This window comes from Lepisosteus platostomus, chromosome 7 (genome assembly GCF_059453375.1).
Source record: "Lepisosteus platostomus isolate fLepPlt1 chromosome 7, fLepPlt1.hap1, whole genome shotgun sequence".
NCBI classification, from domain to species: domain Eukaryota; kingdom Metazoa; phylum Chordata; class Actinopteri; order Semionotiformes; family Lepisosteidae; genus Lepisosteus; species Lepisosteus platostomus.
This window is the reverse complement of record NC_142617.1, coordinates 28,505,054-28,522,293: the sequence shown is the minus strand read 5'-3', so window position 1 is coordinate 28,522,293 and position 17,240 is coordinate 28,505,054. Positions and strand designations below refer to the sequence as shown.

The 17,240-nt window shown below is 36.8% G+C and overlaps 1 protein-coding gene across 12 annotated transcripts in view; it reads left to right on the top strand.

Annotated features, from left to right (window-relative positions):
- The window catches only part of LOC148658490 (ATP-binding cassette sub-family C member 2-like), a 285,161-nt gene that overhangs the window by 66,348 nt on the left and 201,573 nt on the right, over positions 1-17,240 (top strand). For 8 of the 12 annotated variants that reach the window (XM_088639744.1, XM_088639741.1, XM_088639743.1 and 5 more), the window contains 3 exons: positions 10,822-10,979; positions 11,769-11,946; positions 12,167-12,421. The exons of 1 other annotated variant lie outside the window; for it this stretch is intronic. In XM_088639744.1, the coding sequence (XP_088495870.1) occupies positions 10,822-10,979; positions 11,769-11,946; positions 12,167-12,421 (591 nt within the window). Of the gene's footprint in view, positions 1-9,132; positions 9,258-10,821; positions 10,980-11,768; positions 11,947-12,166; positions 12,422-17,240 lie in introns of all 12 variants that reach the window. 3 more of the 12 variants (XM_088639751.1, XM_088639747.1, XM_088639746.1) reach the window with 2 other exon arrangements.

The following is a 17,240-nucleotide window of genomic DNA, read 5'->3' as shown; positions in this document are numbered from 1 at the left end:
GTTAGCAAAATATTTTGAATTATATTTAACCCTATTTTTTCTTTAGATTTGTATTTAACTTATTATATGATAGTCAGATTTAATGTATATTTGAACAATGAAAATATATTTTTACAAGATGCGGGGGAAAGTGCAACAACTTATTACAGTGCTAAATTTAATATTATTGCTAATAGTTTATGCTAACACCTAACTTTCTTAATTAGATGTATTTAAAACAGTGAACTAAGTGTAACATACCATTCAGAAATACAATCGAGAATAGTTTTGTGGTGTTTGTATGGATGAAACGTTTCTAAAATGTATAAATGTGATTGAATCCCATGGAACTATGACTTTATTTTTTAACAAACATTTCTTTGAAAAAATGAAACGTTTCCCTTGGTCAGAGATTAAATAAAACCTCACTCGCACCAAACAAATTTATATTTCTTAATATCACAACATGATCGAATTTAAGTCTTTTTAATAACAATGAATAGTCACCTATGTGTTACAATTTAAACACAAGCTGTCTTTCTGTATGAACCTCTAAGCTGGTTCATACAGAAAATGTAGAAATACATTAGCCTGATTATGATTAAAAAACACATAATTAAACATGCGTTTGCGATTTAAATCAGAACATGATTTAAATCAATATAAATGTTTATATTGTAACGCATACTGTCCAGCCTCCATTTCTCTATAAAATTACTCTGTTGCACACACACACACAATAGAAGCAGGAACCGCTGTCAGAAGGGAAGAAGGTGACTATTCATTGTTATCAAAAATGACTTAGAATCGATCATGTTGCGATATTTTGAAATATAAAAGTCAATTGATTGTCCATAATATCGCTATTCTATTTTTTTGAAGAAATGTTTGTTAAAAGAAAAGTCCAGCACCAGCTGGATTCGAACACACAACCTGTGCGTTGTTAGTCACGCACGTAGACCAGTAGGCTACAAGACAACTCGCATGAACAGGGAGGCGAAACAGCCCTACACAGCCCTGTTGCAGTACACGAATATAATCATACCGTTATTAAATTCTTTAGATACGCGATTCCATATTATATTCCCTATTAATCAAATTCTAATAGTATGCTTGTTGACTCCGGTATCACGTTAGTTAAAGACTTCGATGCTTAAAATGTTTAGGGAGAAATGGAATACTGGTGTGTATTTTTTTCTTTAAAGTACCAAGACCAGCTATATACTGTATGTTTATGTTCCAAAATTAATATCGTTTATGGCCTTCACACGCGTTACAGTATGCTCCTATTATTTTTATGCTCAGCTACTAAGATTTCCCTTCAGTGGTAAAATTCAATATCTACAACGTGCACAGTAAAGACGTTTAGGGTTAGGTTGTGTGTTCGAATCCAGCTGGTGCTGGACTTTTCATTTTTATTTATTTATTTTTTAATCGCGTAACATAAACATATTACCGTATGCAAACTGTACTGTATACAGTATGTATATGTATATTTAACGTCTTAACTGTGCCCGTTTAAGTATTGAATATTCATATCTAATTTTACCACTGAAGGGAAATATTCCATTTCTCCTTAAACATTGTAAGCTTCGAAGTCTTTAACTAACGTGATACCGGAGTCAACAAGCATACTTTTAGAATTTGATTAAAAGGGAATATAATATGGAATCGCGTATCTCAATAAATTAATAACGATATAATTATATTCATGTTGCAAAAGAACTGCAACGGACATAAAAACTCCCTTGCTTTTAACAGAGCGTTCCATAATTTCTAACTACGAAAATGCCAGGTGAAAGGATTTGTAAACATATTTTGTTAAAGCAAGTCAGTTTTTTCCGCAACACATAAAATACATTTTTCCAAGAAAGTTTAGCCTTTGTCACTAATGAAACCACTAAATAAAGACATAAATATAGAAATCTTAAGATTTGTTTTATTTAATGTTGGTAGCAGGATGAACTGTCAGAGTGTATATTTTGTCGCAGAGTTGCTGCAAGATGTTAACAGTGAAAAAGGTATTTAGAAATGAGTTATTTCAAGATGAAAAAGAAAACATACACGAAATATGGTTTCATTATGACCAGAATCGGTCTTGAGATATTTTTAACTTGATTTACAGTATTTGAGAGGAATGTCTTAACACCGATACTACAGTGCTTAAGTACTGCTCACGTATATGTTTCTAGGTTTATATTATGCATTTCATACGGTCAAATTACTTTTAAGCAACTAATAAGAAGCGCGAAACGGTATGCGTTTTAGTTTCGTTTTGTGCTGGGAGCCGTGGATTGATTAGAGATATACAGTACATACAAGTCATTTTTTAAATGTTGTAGTTCGTCTTGAAAAAATGTTACGAGTACATCATCTATCAACAATTACACAGGTTCTGTTTCCATATTGCGGATTTTGGTTACGTAATATTATTTTCTAGATTTCACGTTGTGAATATGATGGGATGTCTGATGGGATGTTTCTAAAAATCCATCCTCTTTAAAATGTCTTCTCTAGTTGTCCTGCATATGTATTCGCTAATGAAGCTGTGTGTTCTGAGCCTGGATCTCTACATTTCTGTATGAACCAGCTTAGAGGGCTAAAGACAGCTTGTGTTTAAATTGAGTGTAAGGCAATTTATGCTTCTAAAGTCATGGTCAGCATTTATTTTTGTACTGTGCTGTAAACTTGTTCTGTGCCAAGTCACATTATTTTATAGCGTTTTTATAGCGTTATCAAATACGGTGTTACTGTAGTTTCCTGACTCCCATGTCACATGGTCTGTGATTGAAACCTGTAAAACCGGTTTAATTCGTCACAGCCAGCACTCTTCAGGTGTGAGGGTCTTCTGCTCAGAATGAAACGCTAAAATGTTTGTGTATATTCTAATGGTAGTGGGGGCAGGGTGTGTGGGAACAGGTTTGGTTGAAATTGCATTGGAGATCTATGTTCTTCACACCTGAAACATTTTCTCTGAAAACATTTTCTTCGCAGTTTAACCGATCTTGTTACAGCATGTTACAGTTTACTATTATTAACCATATTAATTTTAAGTGCTTAATGTAAAATCTTGTAAAAATATATTTTCATTGTTCAAATATACATTAACTCTGACTATCATATAATAAGTTAAATACAAAACTAAAGAAAAAATAGGGTTAAATATAATTCAATTCATATTTTGCTAACAATGTAAACTGTTTATGAATAATAAAATGTATTAACTAAGGAGTAGGATGGCACAGTTGTTAGTATGTTTTTTGTTTTGTTTCTTTTTCATAAATACAACAGTAGTACCTGATGTCTCAGTGGCTTTCAAAATTAAATTATGCATGCAAACCTGTGAACTAGAAAGATAACTAAGATATCCATCCATTATATTCCATAATATCCATGAAATATATGGCGCTGAAATATGTGTGACGCAGTGGTGGCCTGACACGGTGAGGTGCCCTGGCAGCTGTATGATGCAGTGGTGGCCTGGCACGGTGAGGTGCGCTTGCAGCTATGTGACGCAGTGGTGGCCTGGCACGGTGAGGTGCGCTGGCAGCTGTGTGATGCAGTGGTGGTCGGGTATGTAGAGGTGCACTGGCTGCTGTGTGATGTGACGCAGTGGTGGCCTGGCACGGTGAGGTGCACTGGCAGCTGTGTGATGCAGTGGTGGCCTGGCACGGTGAGGTGCGCTGACAGCTGTGTGGTGTGGCGCAGTTGTGGCCTGGCACGGTGAAGTGCGCTGGCAGCTGTGTGATGCAGTGGTGGCCGGGCACGGTGAGGTGCGCTGGCAGGTGGGTGATGCAGTGGTGGCCACTGGTGGTATCACGTTAAAGACTTCGAAGCTTACAATGTTTAGGGAGAAATGTAATACTGGTGTGTATTTTTTTCTTTAAAGTGACGATTCCTGGAACACCCCTCTGAAGTGGTTCCATAAGAAAAGAAAGCGTTGATAAATACAAGTGTCTTTTAATACACTCTTTGCTGTGCTCTTGTGGATCCTTGTGATATTTTAAGCTCTAGTTGAATGATAGGTGTCGCATTTTAAATCATTTTCGTAGTTAGAAATTATGAAACGCCCTGTTAAAAGCAAGGAAGTTTTTATGCCCGTTGAAGTAAAACAAAATGCCTGACAAAGTATGGCTTGGACAGATTCCAAGTGCTTGTACAAATGTGCTAAAGAAATTATACTTTGAGTATACAGCTTGTCCAAAGTCATCCATTATTAATACTATTAGTAATATCTTCAGTAAAGGCTTTGATGCATAAATATTTCTGATAAAGGTAGGTTGTGTACTTTTGTCCAACTGAGCAATCTTGCTTTCATAAAATATACCAACATTTTAATGACTGATGATTAACATGCTGTAATACACAGTTCAAAATTAAAGGCTCAAATGCTGTAAATGAGAGGTTAAGCTCCCCCTGGCGGTTTTACAAGGCGACGCCGGATAGTTTCCGGCAGAGCGTCAAATGATACGTGACACCACGTGATACCGCGTGACACCGGGACAAGCCCACCGGGGTATGCCGCGAAATACCTCACCCATTTTGAATGGCTGCATCTGTATGTATTGGGGAATTTTCTATTCAGTAATAGGATTGACAGAGGTTTAGAACAGCTTTAAAAAATCTAAATTAAATGATGAAAATAAGTGTTAAGCTAAATTGTATTTAGTTTAGTCAATATAACCGTATAATTTGCAAGATTAAAAAAAAGATGATACATTGTATTAACACCAAAATCTACATAGATTACAATAGGAACATCTAAAAAATTAAAATTTGAGATTATGACATACATAATTTACTATATTGATGAATTATATTACATTTTTGCATAGTAAAATAACATAATTTCACAGAATATTTACATATTTACATCAGGAGGGTCGGCCTGATTGTAAAGTTAGTGGCCTTCTTGAGCAGCTGTAATGCACTAGTTGCCTGGGGACGCAAGCCACTTCCAGCCCTGGCGTAACAATAACCTCATTGTTTCAGGTTTCTTAAAAACAATATTTTACTAGCATAATATAATACTTATTATTGTTATATTGCTATATTGTTATTTTTTAAAGATGAAGATGTATTCTAAGGAGTTTATAATTGAATCGAATGTTTATTTAAAAAGAATACAAAGACATTTAAAATTGCAACCCATTCTTTTGAGTGATGTACAGTATTTAAAATATTTAGAATAAGCAGTATACTAGCAGCACTAAAAGACAAATGTTGTACTGTTATGTAGTGCCAATACAATATATAAACATGGAAAAGTAGCAGCAAATTGGACTAACTACAATGCCTTCAGGAAATACAGTGCCTTGCGAAAGTATTCGGCCCCCTTGAACTTTTCAACCTTTTGCCACATTTCAGGCTTCAAACATAAAGATATAAATTTTTTATTTTATGTGAAGAATCACCAACAAGTGGGACACAATTGTGAAGTGGAACGAAATATATTGGATTTTTGAAACTTTTTTAACTAATAAAAAAATGAAAAGTGGGGCGTGCAAAATTATTCGGCCCCTTTACTTTCAGTGCAGCAAACTCACTCCAGAAGTTCAGCGAGGATCTCTGAATGATCCAATGTTGTCCTAAATGACTGATGGTGATAAATAGAATCCACCTGTGTGTAATCAAGTCTCTGTATAAATGCACCTGCTCTGTGATAGTCTCAAGGTTCTGTTGAAAGCGCAGAGAGCATCATGAAGACCAAGGAACACACCAGGCAGGTCCGTAATACTGTTGTGGAGAAGTTTAAAGCCGGATTTGGATACAAAAAGATTTCCCAAGCTTCAAACATCCCAAGGAGCACTGTGCAAGCGATCATCTTGAAATGGAAGGAGTATCAGACCACTGCAAATCTACCAAGACCTGGCCGTCCCTCTTAACTTTCAGCTCAGACAAGGAGAAGACTGATCAGAGATGCAGCCAAGAGGCCCATGATCACTCTGGATGAACTGCAGAGAACTACAGCTGAGGTGGGAGAGTCTGTCCATAGGACAACAATCAGTCTTACACTGCACAAATCTGGCCTTTATGGAAGAGTGGCAAGAAGAAAGCCATTTCTCAAAGATATCCATAAAAAGTCTCGTCTAAAGTTTGCCACAAGCCACCTGGGAGACACCCCAAACATGTGGAAGAAGGTGCTCTGGTCAGATGAAACCAAAATCGAACTTTTTGGCCACAATGCAAAACGATATGTTTGGCGTAAAAGCAACACAGCTCATCACCCTCAACACACCATCCCCACTGTCAAACATGGTGGTGGCAGCATCATGGTTTGGGCCTGCTTTTCTTCAGCAGGGACAGGGAAGATGGTTAAAATTGAGGGGAAGATGGATGCAGCCAAATACAGGACCATTCTGGATGAAAACCTGTTGGAGTCTGCAAAAGACCTGAAACTGGGACGGAGATTTATCTTCCAACAAGACAATGATCCCAAACATACAGCAAAATCTACAAAGGAATGGTTCACAAATAAACGTATCCAGGTGTTTGAATGGCCAAGTCAAAGTCCAGACCTGAATCCAATCGAGAATCTGTGGAAAGAGCTGAAAACTGCTGTTCACAAACGCTCTCCATCCAACCTCACTGAGCTCGAGCTGTTTTGCAAGGAAGAATGGGCAAGAATTTCAGTCTCTCGATGTGCAAAACTGATAGAGACATACCCCAAGCGACTTGCAGCTGTAATCGCAGCAAAAGGTGGCTCTACAAAGTATTAACGCAAGGGGGCCGAATAATTTTGCACGCCCCACTTTTCATTTTTTTATTAGTTAAAAAAGTTTCAAAAATCCAATAGATTTCGTTCCACTTCACAATTGTGTCCCACTTGTTGGTGATTCTTCACATAAAATAAAAAATTTATATCTTTATGTTTGAAGCCTGAAATGTGGCAAAAGGTTGAAAAGTTCAAGGGGGCCGAATACTTTCGCAAGGCACTGTATTTAGACCCCCTTCACTTTTTCCAAACTTTGTTATGTTGTAGACTTATTAATTGATTAATTGATTCTTTTTTACCATCAATTGACACACAATTGTGAAAACACGTTTTTATGAACTTTTGCTTATTTTTATAAAAATTAAAAAGTGAAATCTCCCATTTCATAAGTATTCAGACCCTTTATTCAGTACTTTGTAGGACCACGTTTAGCAGTGATTACAGCTGTGAGTCTTCTTGGGTATGCTTCTGCCAGCTTTGCACACCTGGATTTGGGCAGTTTCTCCCATTCTTCCCTGCCAATTCTCTCGATTTATCAGATTGCATGGGGAGTGTTGGTAAACTGCAATCTTCAGGTTTCCCCACAGTTTCTGTATGGGGTTCGTCTGGGCTTTGGCTGGGTCACTCAAGGCCTTTCAGAGACTTGTTCTGAAGCCACTCCAGCATTGTCTTGGCTGTGTGCTTCAGATCATTGTCATACTAAAAGGTGAATCTTTGCCTTAGTCCAAGGTTGTGTGTGCTCTGGAGCAGGTTTTCTTCAAGGACCTCTCTGTATTTGGCTACATTCATCTTTCTCTCAATCCTGACCAGTTTCCCAGTCCCTGCCAATGAGAAGTATCCCCACAACATGAAGCTGCCACCACCAGGCTTCACCGTAGGGATGGTATTAGCCAGGTGATGAGCGGTACCTGGATTTTGCCAGATATGGAGTTCAGTTTTTCTCTCATCAGACCAGAAGATCTTTTACCTCATGCTCTCAGAGTCAAACTCCGTGTGGGCCGTCATGTGCCTTTTACTCAGGAGTGGCTTCTGTCTAGCCACTCTACCATAGAGACCTGATTGATGGAGCGCTGCAGAGATGGTTGTCCTTCTGGCAGGTTCTCCCATCTTTACACTGTAACTCTGACTCTTTTAGTGTGGCCATTGGGTTCTTGGTTAGCTCGCTGACCAAGACCCTTTTTCCCCCAAATGCCCAGTTTCGCCAGGTGGCCAGCTCTAGGAAGAGTCTTGGTGGTTCCAAACTTCTTCCATTTGACAATGATGGAAGGCACTGTGCTCCTGAGAACCTTCAATTTGTTGCGATTTTTTTTATACCCTTTTCCAGATTGACACAATCCAATCTCGGAGGTCTATGGAGAGTTCCTTGGACTTCATGGCTTGGTTTTTACTCTGCCATGAACTGTGTGACCTTATAAAAACAGGTGTGTGCTGTTCTAAATCATGTCCAATCAAGTGAATTTGCCATAGGTGGATTACAATCAAGTTCTAGAGACATCTCAAAGATGATCAAAAGAAAAAGGATGCATCTGAGCTCAATTTGGAGTGTCACAATAAAGGGTGTACACAATAAAGGGTGGGAGATTTCATTTTTTAATTTTTAATCAATTTGGACAAATTCTATAAACTTGTTTTCACTTTGTTGTTATTGGGTATTGGGTGTCGATTGATGGCAAAAAATAATTAAATCAATTTTGAAATAAGTCTACAACACAACAAAGTGTGGAAAAAGTGGCGGGGTCTGAATACTTTCTGAAGGCACTGTATATCTATTAATTAGACTTACGGAGTGGATCCACCACATATTAGTGGAAAACATGTCATCAAATGGTTATCCCAAAAGGTCTGCCACACCGAAAGATTGGGTTTTCTTCCACTTAATGAACAAGTGCTTCATATATAGTATTTAATTGAAAACGTCAATATAGCAGCTGTTAGGAATAGTAGCAATTGTGTTTGTATGCAAAATACTTTTTGACTTACCAATATGTTTGATGAAGCCTGCCCTATACAAAAGTAGTATAAAATGTCCTACCTACTGTAGGAGTTTATGAATTTCCAATTAGGATATGAAAATTATGATTGTGAGGAAAAAGTCCTAGAGTACCTATGATTTTTTTTCATTCAATTCAATTTATTTTCACAACAAGGTTGCCCAAGGCGCTTAATGCAAGTGACCATGCATATTGTGAATACAGAACAGAAAAGACCAGAGGGCAATGGAGGAGAGGAACCAAAAAATTCAGTAGGAGAAAAAATCCTCAAGGGGTCCAAGGTCAACTAGCTGCCAAACCCCTTTCGCCATTCCAACATTATAAAATTAAAAAAAGGAATACATGAATAAGGGAATTATTCCATCCATCATGTCTTGTGTTTGTCAGTACTCCATGCAGATCTCTGTAGACCAGCAAAATCGTCCTAAACGATAACTATATCCACAGTGTCCCTCTTGGAAGGAGAACAGGATAGTTTGGTCAGAACAGATGTATCTACCTGGTGGGCCAACACGGAGACACACAAAGCATGGACAGCAGCAGCAGCAGCCATGGTTGCAGTTGGCTATGATGTAAGGTGTGAGTAGGCTAGGCTGAAGTAATAAGTCTTCAGTCTGGATCTAAATACTGAGAGTGACATCACAGTACATCACACATTTTCATCAGAGTATATAGTCTAACAATATGTTTTAACGACACAAAAAAAATACCATGAATAAAAAACAAATGTGTATTTTAAAATAAACCTGAAATATTTTAAAGGAGAAATTATAAACCCTACTGTCTTTCAAACCTGCATGTGAAATCACGGTGTGGTTAGGTCTAACCAGGTCCAAGTCTAGCCGGGTATGTTCTAACAGCAGAATGGTGTGCTGTCCCACGTTTTTATGCGGGACCGATCACTGGCGCTTGGTCGGGCATGACAGTAGCCAAAGGTGGCCAAAGATGATTGATAGGTGATACCTGTTGTGTGTTAGATGTTAGTGAAAACATGAGCTTCCTACAACAAAAATGTAATGCTTCTTATATTTTTTTTTAATCTGCATCATATGGAATATTAATATGGAATCATGTGACTGAAGGGAAATTTTGAACATAGCTGAATATAAAAATACAAGTAATAGGTTTATTCAATGCTGAAAAAAGAAGAAAGAAAACACAACGTTTCGGTCCTTCAGGTCTTCAGGTCCTTCTCTTGGTCTTCTTCAGCACCTGAAGAAGGCTCCGTGGCTGAAACATTGAGTTTTCTTTCTTTTCTTTTTAGCATGGAATAAACCTATTACTTGTTCCTTTGCAGCCTACACATCCTGACCCAGCTACCCACCTGAATATAAAAATATATTTCTGAAAGTCAGTCATTGTTAACAATAATGATTTATGAATATAAATATATTTAGCTGGTTGTGGTAGGGTATTCCACTTTCTTCATAAACAACTGGATCTAATTTAACTTGGTCACCTGTTGCTATTTGGAAATGTTTTAACTTCATTTCCTGTTGTGGTTGTTGCAATGGAAAATGAAAAGCATGTTAAAAAAAGTAATTGCCTATGAGATAAAAGGTCCCAGGTTCTCTTCCTGGCCAATGTGCTAGTTCTACTTTTAAGAAATATTGCCACATACCATGCTCAAACCATTTCTTAATAATGTCTCTGTGCACCATTCTTAATGTATAATTTACAGAGGTTTTACAGCTTACTCAATGCAGGCAGGTATTTTGACAGTTGTGCATCTTACTGGATCGCTGATCTTGCTCTGATGTCAGGTGGAATTGACTGGGATAGTCTGGCATAATGCCAGTTATCCATTTAGAGCCGTACACAATTAACTGTGTTCACACTAATTAGCTGACCAAATAATGAAAATAAATGAAGAGGAGAGAGAAAAATAATAGAACATATAGAAATGATTATAAGAATTATGAAAAAAAGTATATGAGAGAGAGTCACAACAACAAAAAGTAACAAAGGTGTCCACCAAACTGGGGGAAGTGGTGGTGGAAAAATAGAACAAAAGGTAAAATCCATCTTTCTTTTCCTATTTATAATTATGTTTCTTTCATTATTAATAAAACGTTCAGTATTTTGCATTGAATGTTAAAAGGTACAGTTTTCTTTTCGAAATCTGGTCTTTGGCAGATTGGTGAGGAAGAGGAGGAACATCTCAAGAGCAAAGTCCCCAGCAGGCTGTCATTGCTGCGGGCTCTCTGGCAAACATTTCGGACTCCTCTCATTTCCATTGCTCTCCTGAAAGTGCTTTCTGATGTATTGGTGTTCTTAAGTCCTCAGATACTGCGGTAAGTCCTGACCGATTCTCTTTGTCATTGAAGGGGATCGTGGTAACATGCTGACCAGCCTGTATAAACTCACCCAACTGGGAGTCCTTGTATTTATGTTAGTCACAAACAATAAAAAAGAATGTCAGTATGATGAGGAAAAACAGATCAAGGTTATATTTATTTGTTAAATAACATGTATGGATTTAATAAGAAAAATGCACATTTATGATTCATCCAATATCTGAAAAAAATCAAGAGTTGCATGCACACATTCTCTTTCTGTGAAACTGGAATAAGGGACAGAAAAAACGATTGTACAGTATTCATGTTAAATAATGGGTTGCTCATGAATGATCTGTAGACAAACAATGGAAATGTTTGTATTAATCTATCACAGATTTAGCTTTTTAGGTAGTCATTTTAATTTGTTTAGGGACATATAAAGCAAATTAATTGTGTATTTTAAAAAATATTTTCCTTTGGAAAATTCCTGAATGAACTTGATGGCTGGTTTTTGGATACATATAAGTTAAATACAAAAGTTACATGGAAACCTGTGTCTAGATCAAGGGTCCCAGTCCAAACTTTCCCTGTGCAGGTTATCTAGGTCTCTTTAAACCCCAATAATAGGATAATGCAGGTTATTATGTGCCCAGCTAGACTGAAAACCCATGGATACATTTGCCATTTAGGAACAGGATTGGGGACCTGTTAGGGTAATAGGTTGTGGAACTGAAACAAGGGATATGGTGTTAATTCTGGATTCCAACCTTTTACATTTTCCTCATTTTTGTTTTACATCTCCAGGCTTATAATTGCCTTCTGTGAAAACCAGCCACTGTTCGACTGGAATGGACCTACCTATGCAGTCATGCTTTTTGCAGCAACTGCTTCTCACACTGTTATCCTGCAGGTGTATCACCGCAACAATATGCTGACTGCAGCCAAGATAAAGGCAGCAGTGACTGGGATAGTGTACAGGAAGGTAAAGACAAAGGGAGACTAAAACAGTCTTCTCAGTTTTATAGTTTCATTGTTTGTAAGTGTTTTATTTGACTAAGGTCACAAAAAAGAAAAAAATCCAAACCACCTGAATAGTTTTGCTTACTGAAAATATTTAGTCTTCATTAGCTTGATATGTCTATAAACATATGGGAAAGCATTTGGTATTTGAAGGTGACAGAGTTATCTTTTTTCGTTTTAAGGCTTTAAATCTGGCAAATGTCTCTCGACGCCGGTTCACAGTGGGTGAAGTGGTGAACTTTATGTCAATGGATGCCCAGCAGTTCATGGACCTGGCACTGAACCTCAACCTGTTGTGGTCAGGCCCCTTTCAGGTGCTGCTGGCGGTCTACTTCCTGTGGCAGGAGCTTGGCCCATCGGTTCTCGCCGGTGTGGCTGTGCTGCTGCTTGTCATCCCGCTGAATGCTGTGGTAGCGTCCAGGGTCAAACACCTAAAGGTCCGTCTTGGAGCAAATTAATATTGTTTTAAACATCCTTTATCACAAATACCCTGTGGAACTGTATACTTTAAATTTCTCAGCCTTAAGTTTGAAATTAGGAGTTTCATTTAATTTTGGAAAAGCTGGCTATGAAAAAAATGAAGCAGAGTTTACATGTGCAGAGATGGGAACAGTTGCATGGTCGTACGTCATATACAAATAAGAGGTTACAAAAATAGCGATATAAGAAAATGGCCGAGCTGATGAATGAATAATAAAATAATCACGATTCTCTACTTGTAAATAATTTCTGCCTTGAACATACACCTGAACCGTTGGTATAATTAAAGAGAAACAAAAATTCTTTGTTTTCTGGCATGGCTTATGTGAAAATAGTAATAATTCAGGCACATTGCGTTAAACAAATATTTATTCATAATCCACTCACAATCAGAGATAGCTCCACAGCTGAAAAGTTGTTTCTTTTCTTCTCTTTTCAGTATGGCATAAAACTTTACTTGTTCATTTACAGATGTAGCCATTCAGAATATGCATTAAAACCCTGTGACGCATGTGATTCACTGGCCAAAGATGATCCATAGGTGGCATTAGATGTTAATGAAACAATTTCTTCATTTAATCTCTCCACTGTGTATGTTTAAATCTGCTTAATATGGAATACATATGGAATTTTACAACTAAAGTGGTAGCTGAGCATAAAAATAACAGGAGCATAATGTTTCTGAACGTCATGAACAGTATACTTTAGGAATATACCTATTGTATATGGCTGGTAGTGGTAGCTAAAATACACAACAGTATTCCACTTTCTTCATGAAAATGTTAAGCATCAAAGTCTTTAACTCGTGATTATTTTGGAAAAGTTTTGACATGCTCATTCCGACTATATTATATTAAGTTTATTTACTTTATAAAAAGCTATGATTTTTTAACCTTGCTGTCGTTATAAAAACGTATACTTTTTAGAATCTGCTTAATAGGGAATATAGTATGGAATCACGTGTCTAAAGAAATTAATGACAATATTAATTTAAGGATCTAAATGTAATTTATTTATATAGTTCAAAGTATTAGCATATCCCACTTTCTATGTAAAAATCTGCATCAATTTCTTTGACTCATTCACTTGTGATTACTTTGGAAACATTTTGACCTGTCCATTTCAGCTATGTTTCCAAACGGCACGTTGGTACAGTGGGTTTGGTTGATGCTTCTCCCTCCGGAAGTCTGTGTTTGATTCCTGTTTAGGGCACATGTTTTTCTCCAAATAAAGACTCCTTTTTAAAAAGTTTTTTATTATTTTTAAATATCATGACATGTTAAATGTTAAATGAAGTTATTAAAAACATGAATGCGCAGATGTAAATACTGTTCAGGTGGGTATCTGTGTCAGCATGCTTAGGCTGCAAAGGAACAAGTAATAGGTTTATTCTCTTTAAAGCATGCAATAAACCAATTACTTGTTCAAATATGAATATGTGAATCCCAGTGGGGGAGTTTAGAAGAAGGCGGCTTTGCAAAAAACTGTAACCCAAAATCGCAGTTAATTTATATTAATTATAATTATAATCTAGAATACTACAGTTTTATTAAAAAGGCCACTGAAACTGAACTATAATAACATTTCTGATTATTATTAACAATATTAAGTTATTATTTATAAATAATAATTTCTAACTTCTTAGATTTTTACTGATTCCTTTTAATTTATTAAAGAAAATAAAAAATAAGAAACAATTACCGTGTTCCTACCTAAATCATGCATTGCGTGCAGCTATAAAAACTACAGAAACTAAGAACTAGAGAAATCATCCTGTTCACTGGGGAAATTAAATCCACACTGAGCAATCTTCAATATGTTCAGAATATGACAGCGAGAATCCTATCAGGGATGCATTACACCTGTTTTCAAGTCCTTGCACTGGTTACCTATCAGTTTTTGAGTCAACTTCAAAATCCTTATCCTCATTCAGTACCTACAGTATATGGCTTATTATCTGTCTACTCCCCACCTTTTTCCGTCTGACTCTGGTCTTCTAGCTGTCCTCAAGAACATCTACATTCTGTGGGTGACAGGACCTTCTCTAGCTACACTCCAGAGCTCTCAATTTTTTTATCCCCAGTGATATCAGTCATGTACCCTGAGTACACTTAAATCTAACCTCAAAACCTTTCTTTTCAGAAGACTTAGTGTCTGTATCTGCTTCATTTTCTAATTTTGGTAGCACCTCTAACTGCTTGTCTTTCTTATATGTATTTACTTTGTAATCTGTGGTCCTTTTATCTGTTTTTACATCTACTGTATTGCTTTGAGATGCCACTTTTAAAGGTGATATATAAAATAAAGTTTTTTATTATTGTTATAGAGAAACATGATCAGATTTTCCGTGATTCAGAAAAAAATATCTAAAGTATACTAGTTTGTCACTCTTCTCATTCCCTCTTTGCTAAATGACTTTTCATACTAATCTGATCAATCTAACTGCCTATTTTCTGTGCTTTCTCTATCCTGCTAGATTTGCAATTATTCTGAAAATTTTCTTCTTGAAATAACTCATTTTTTTACTGTTAACATCTTGCAGCAACTCTGCGACAAAATATACACTTAGCTCAACCTGACAGTTCATCCTGCTATCAACATTGAATAAAAAAAAAAAATCTTAAGATTTCTATATTTATGTCTTTATTTAGTGGTTTCATTAGTGACAAAGGCTAAACTTTCTTGGAAAAATGTATTTTATGTGTTGCGGAAAAAACTGACTTGCTTTAACAAAATATGTTTACAAATCCTTTCACCTGGCAATCTACCCGAATGCCCAACTATCTGAGAAGCCCTCCATGAAACCATGGTTGCTATTAATTCATTTAGGGCTCACTGACAGAATTGCTGTTTTTTTTGCATGCTAATTTTTTGATTCCTCACTCTGTTTCATGTTTATAGATAAGACTTTATTGATCGCGAAGGGAAACTGATGTACATGTTCATGTACTTGATGAACATGTTTGCATGTTCTTTTGTAACATACACCTTTTTGTGATTTTTTTGTGTATCTAAGCAAGTGTTCCTGCATCCCTCTTCTGCACTATAGTCATGGCTTTTTTCCTGTTTGCTTATTTCAAAGCAACACCTGCTCCGTTTCTAAAACGTTTTGCTCATGTGCATTTTTATATTTTTTACACCTCTAGCACTTTAACGTCCTAAATTTTCATTTGCCTTAATTTGTAGAATGAATTTTAGTTTTAGCCTTAAAAAGCTTAAGTTTTCACTATCTTTTGTTTCTTGTCCTACAACTGTTATTATGGATCACCGAATTATTGTACTTGACATGACTTCATTCACCCTTTCCTGAACGTCTATGACAGGCAGAGAGAGTGCTGTTTCTGGTGCGATCTTTTGCAGCTGACATTTCACTGTTTTAAACGAACAAGAAATTAGATTGCTCATAAATCACTTATTCTACAGTATATAAACATAGCGTAATTGCCCTCCGAAAATCCTCTATTTCTTGTTCGTTTTAGAGACCTTGATCGAAACTGATTTTAGATGTCAGAAAGGATTTATTTTCTCTGTATTTCCTACATTGCTTTGTCGAGATTTTAACTTTATATTCAGGCTCAGATTTCAACTATAAATCGTACACTAATTAATAGCAGTAAATACTGATATTTTGCTCCCTCTTACCACAAAAATATATATGTATTGTAGCTGGGATGAACTTTATTTTGTTCGCGTAGCTACTGAGATTCGGACACGGAACGGTTAAAATGGCGACAAATCAGGCACCCAGAGAGAAGGGGGAGGGGGGGGCGTCTTCCCGCCACCATAATAAAAACAAAATTGCTCAGTTGGATATATAATAAGAGTTTATTATTATACTGTAGGTTGTTGTGAACGAGATGTGCCTTTCAGGTTTACATCCGCATTGAGAAAATCTAAAGATAAATTTAGGTAGTGGAAAATTAAAACAAGTAAAATGTAATATATGGTAGTGGTAGCTAAATATAAAAAAGTACACAGCAGCATTCCCTCTTCTTCATATTTTATGCATCAAAGTCTTTAACTTGGTAAATTATAGTGGGTATTTAAGACATTTTTAATGTGCTTGTTCTAACATTATAAAGTTTATATACTGTTGTAGCGGCAATGCTTGTTAATAAGACAGAATGGAGTGTTGCTGTTCTTTCACAAATGAGGCCCCATTCCTAGATGTAATTCCTAGACTGATATGATGTCTCCTACCTTGTTTATACGTACTCCAGATGTTATTCATCCTGTTTGTTCTCAATGCTGGTTCCTGTATGAATTCTCGAGGAGTAATGTGGACATTTAAGGTTAATGTTCTAATGGCAAGGGACATCACTTAACTCTGTTTTATTTTGAAGGCAACAACGCCTCAGGACCTCGTGACCTTCAAAAAGGGGGGATATGTAGCGGCAATGCTTGTTAATAAGACAGAATTAAGTGTTGCGGTGCTTTCCCAAATGAGGCCCCATCCCTCTCTTCATCTCTGTGGTGCAGCCACAGAGAAGCTATTCATGCAGGCTGATTTAAAGATGTTTTCTTTTGATAAGGGACAGCTCCCAAATGGGGATGCACTTAGCTAAGCCTGGCTATCATGATCAATGGTCATCCATTGGCGCCTATCTGTCTAGGGAGTGCCAGATGGACATCTGGACTGCATTCCTAGGTGTCAGGAGTAAGTGACTCATATCTCACCTTGATCAACCAATCAGGGACTGGTAGGGCTGAGTAACCCACGTGGGACTCTGATGCCCATGGAACTTTCAGCCAGTGAACGAGCTGAAGTTCCTCCAG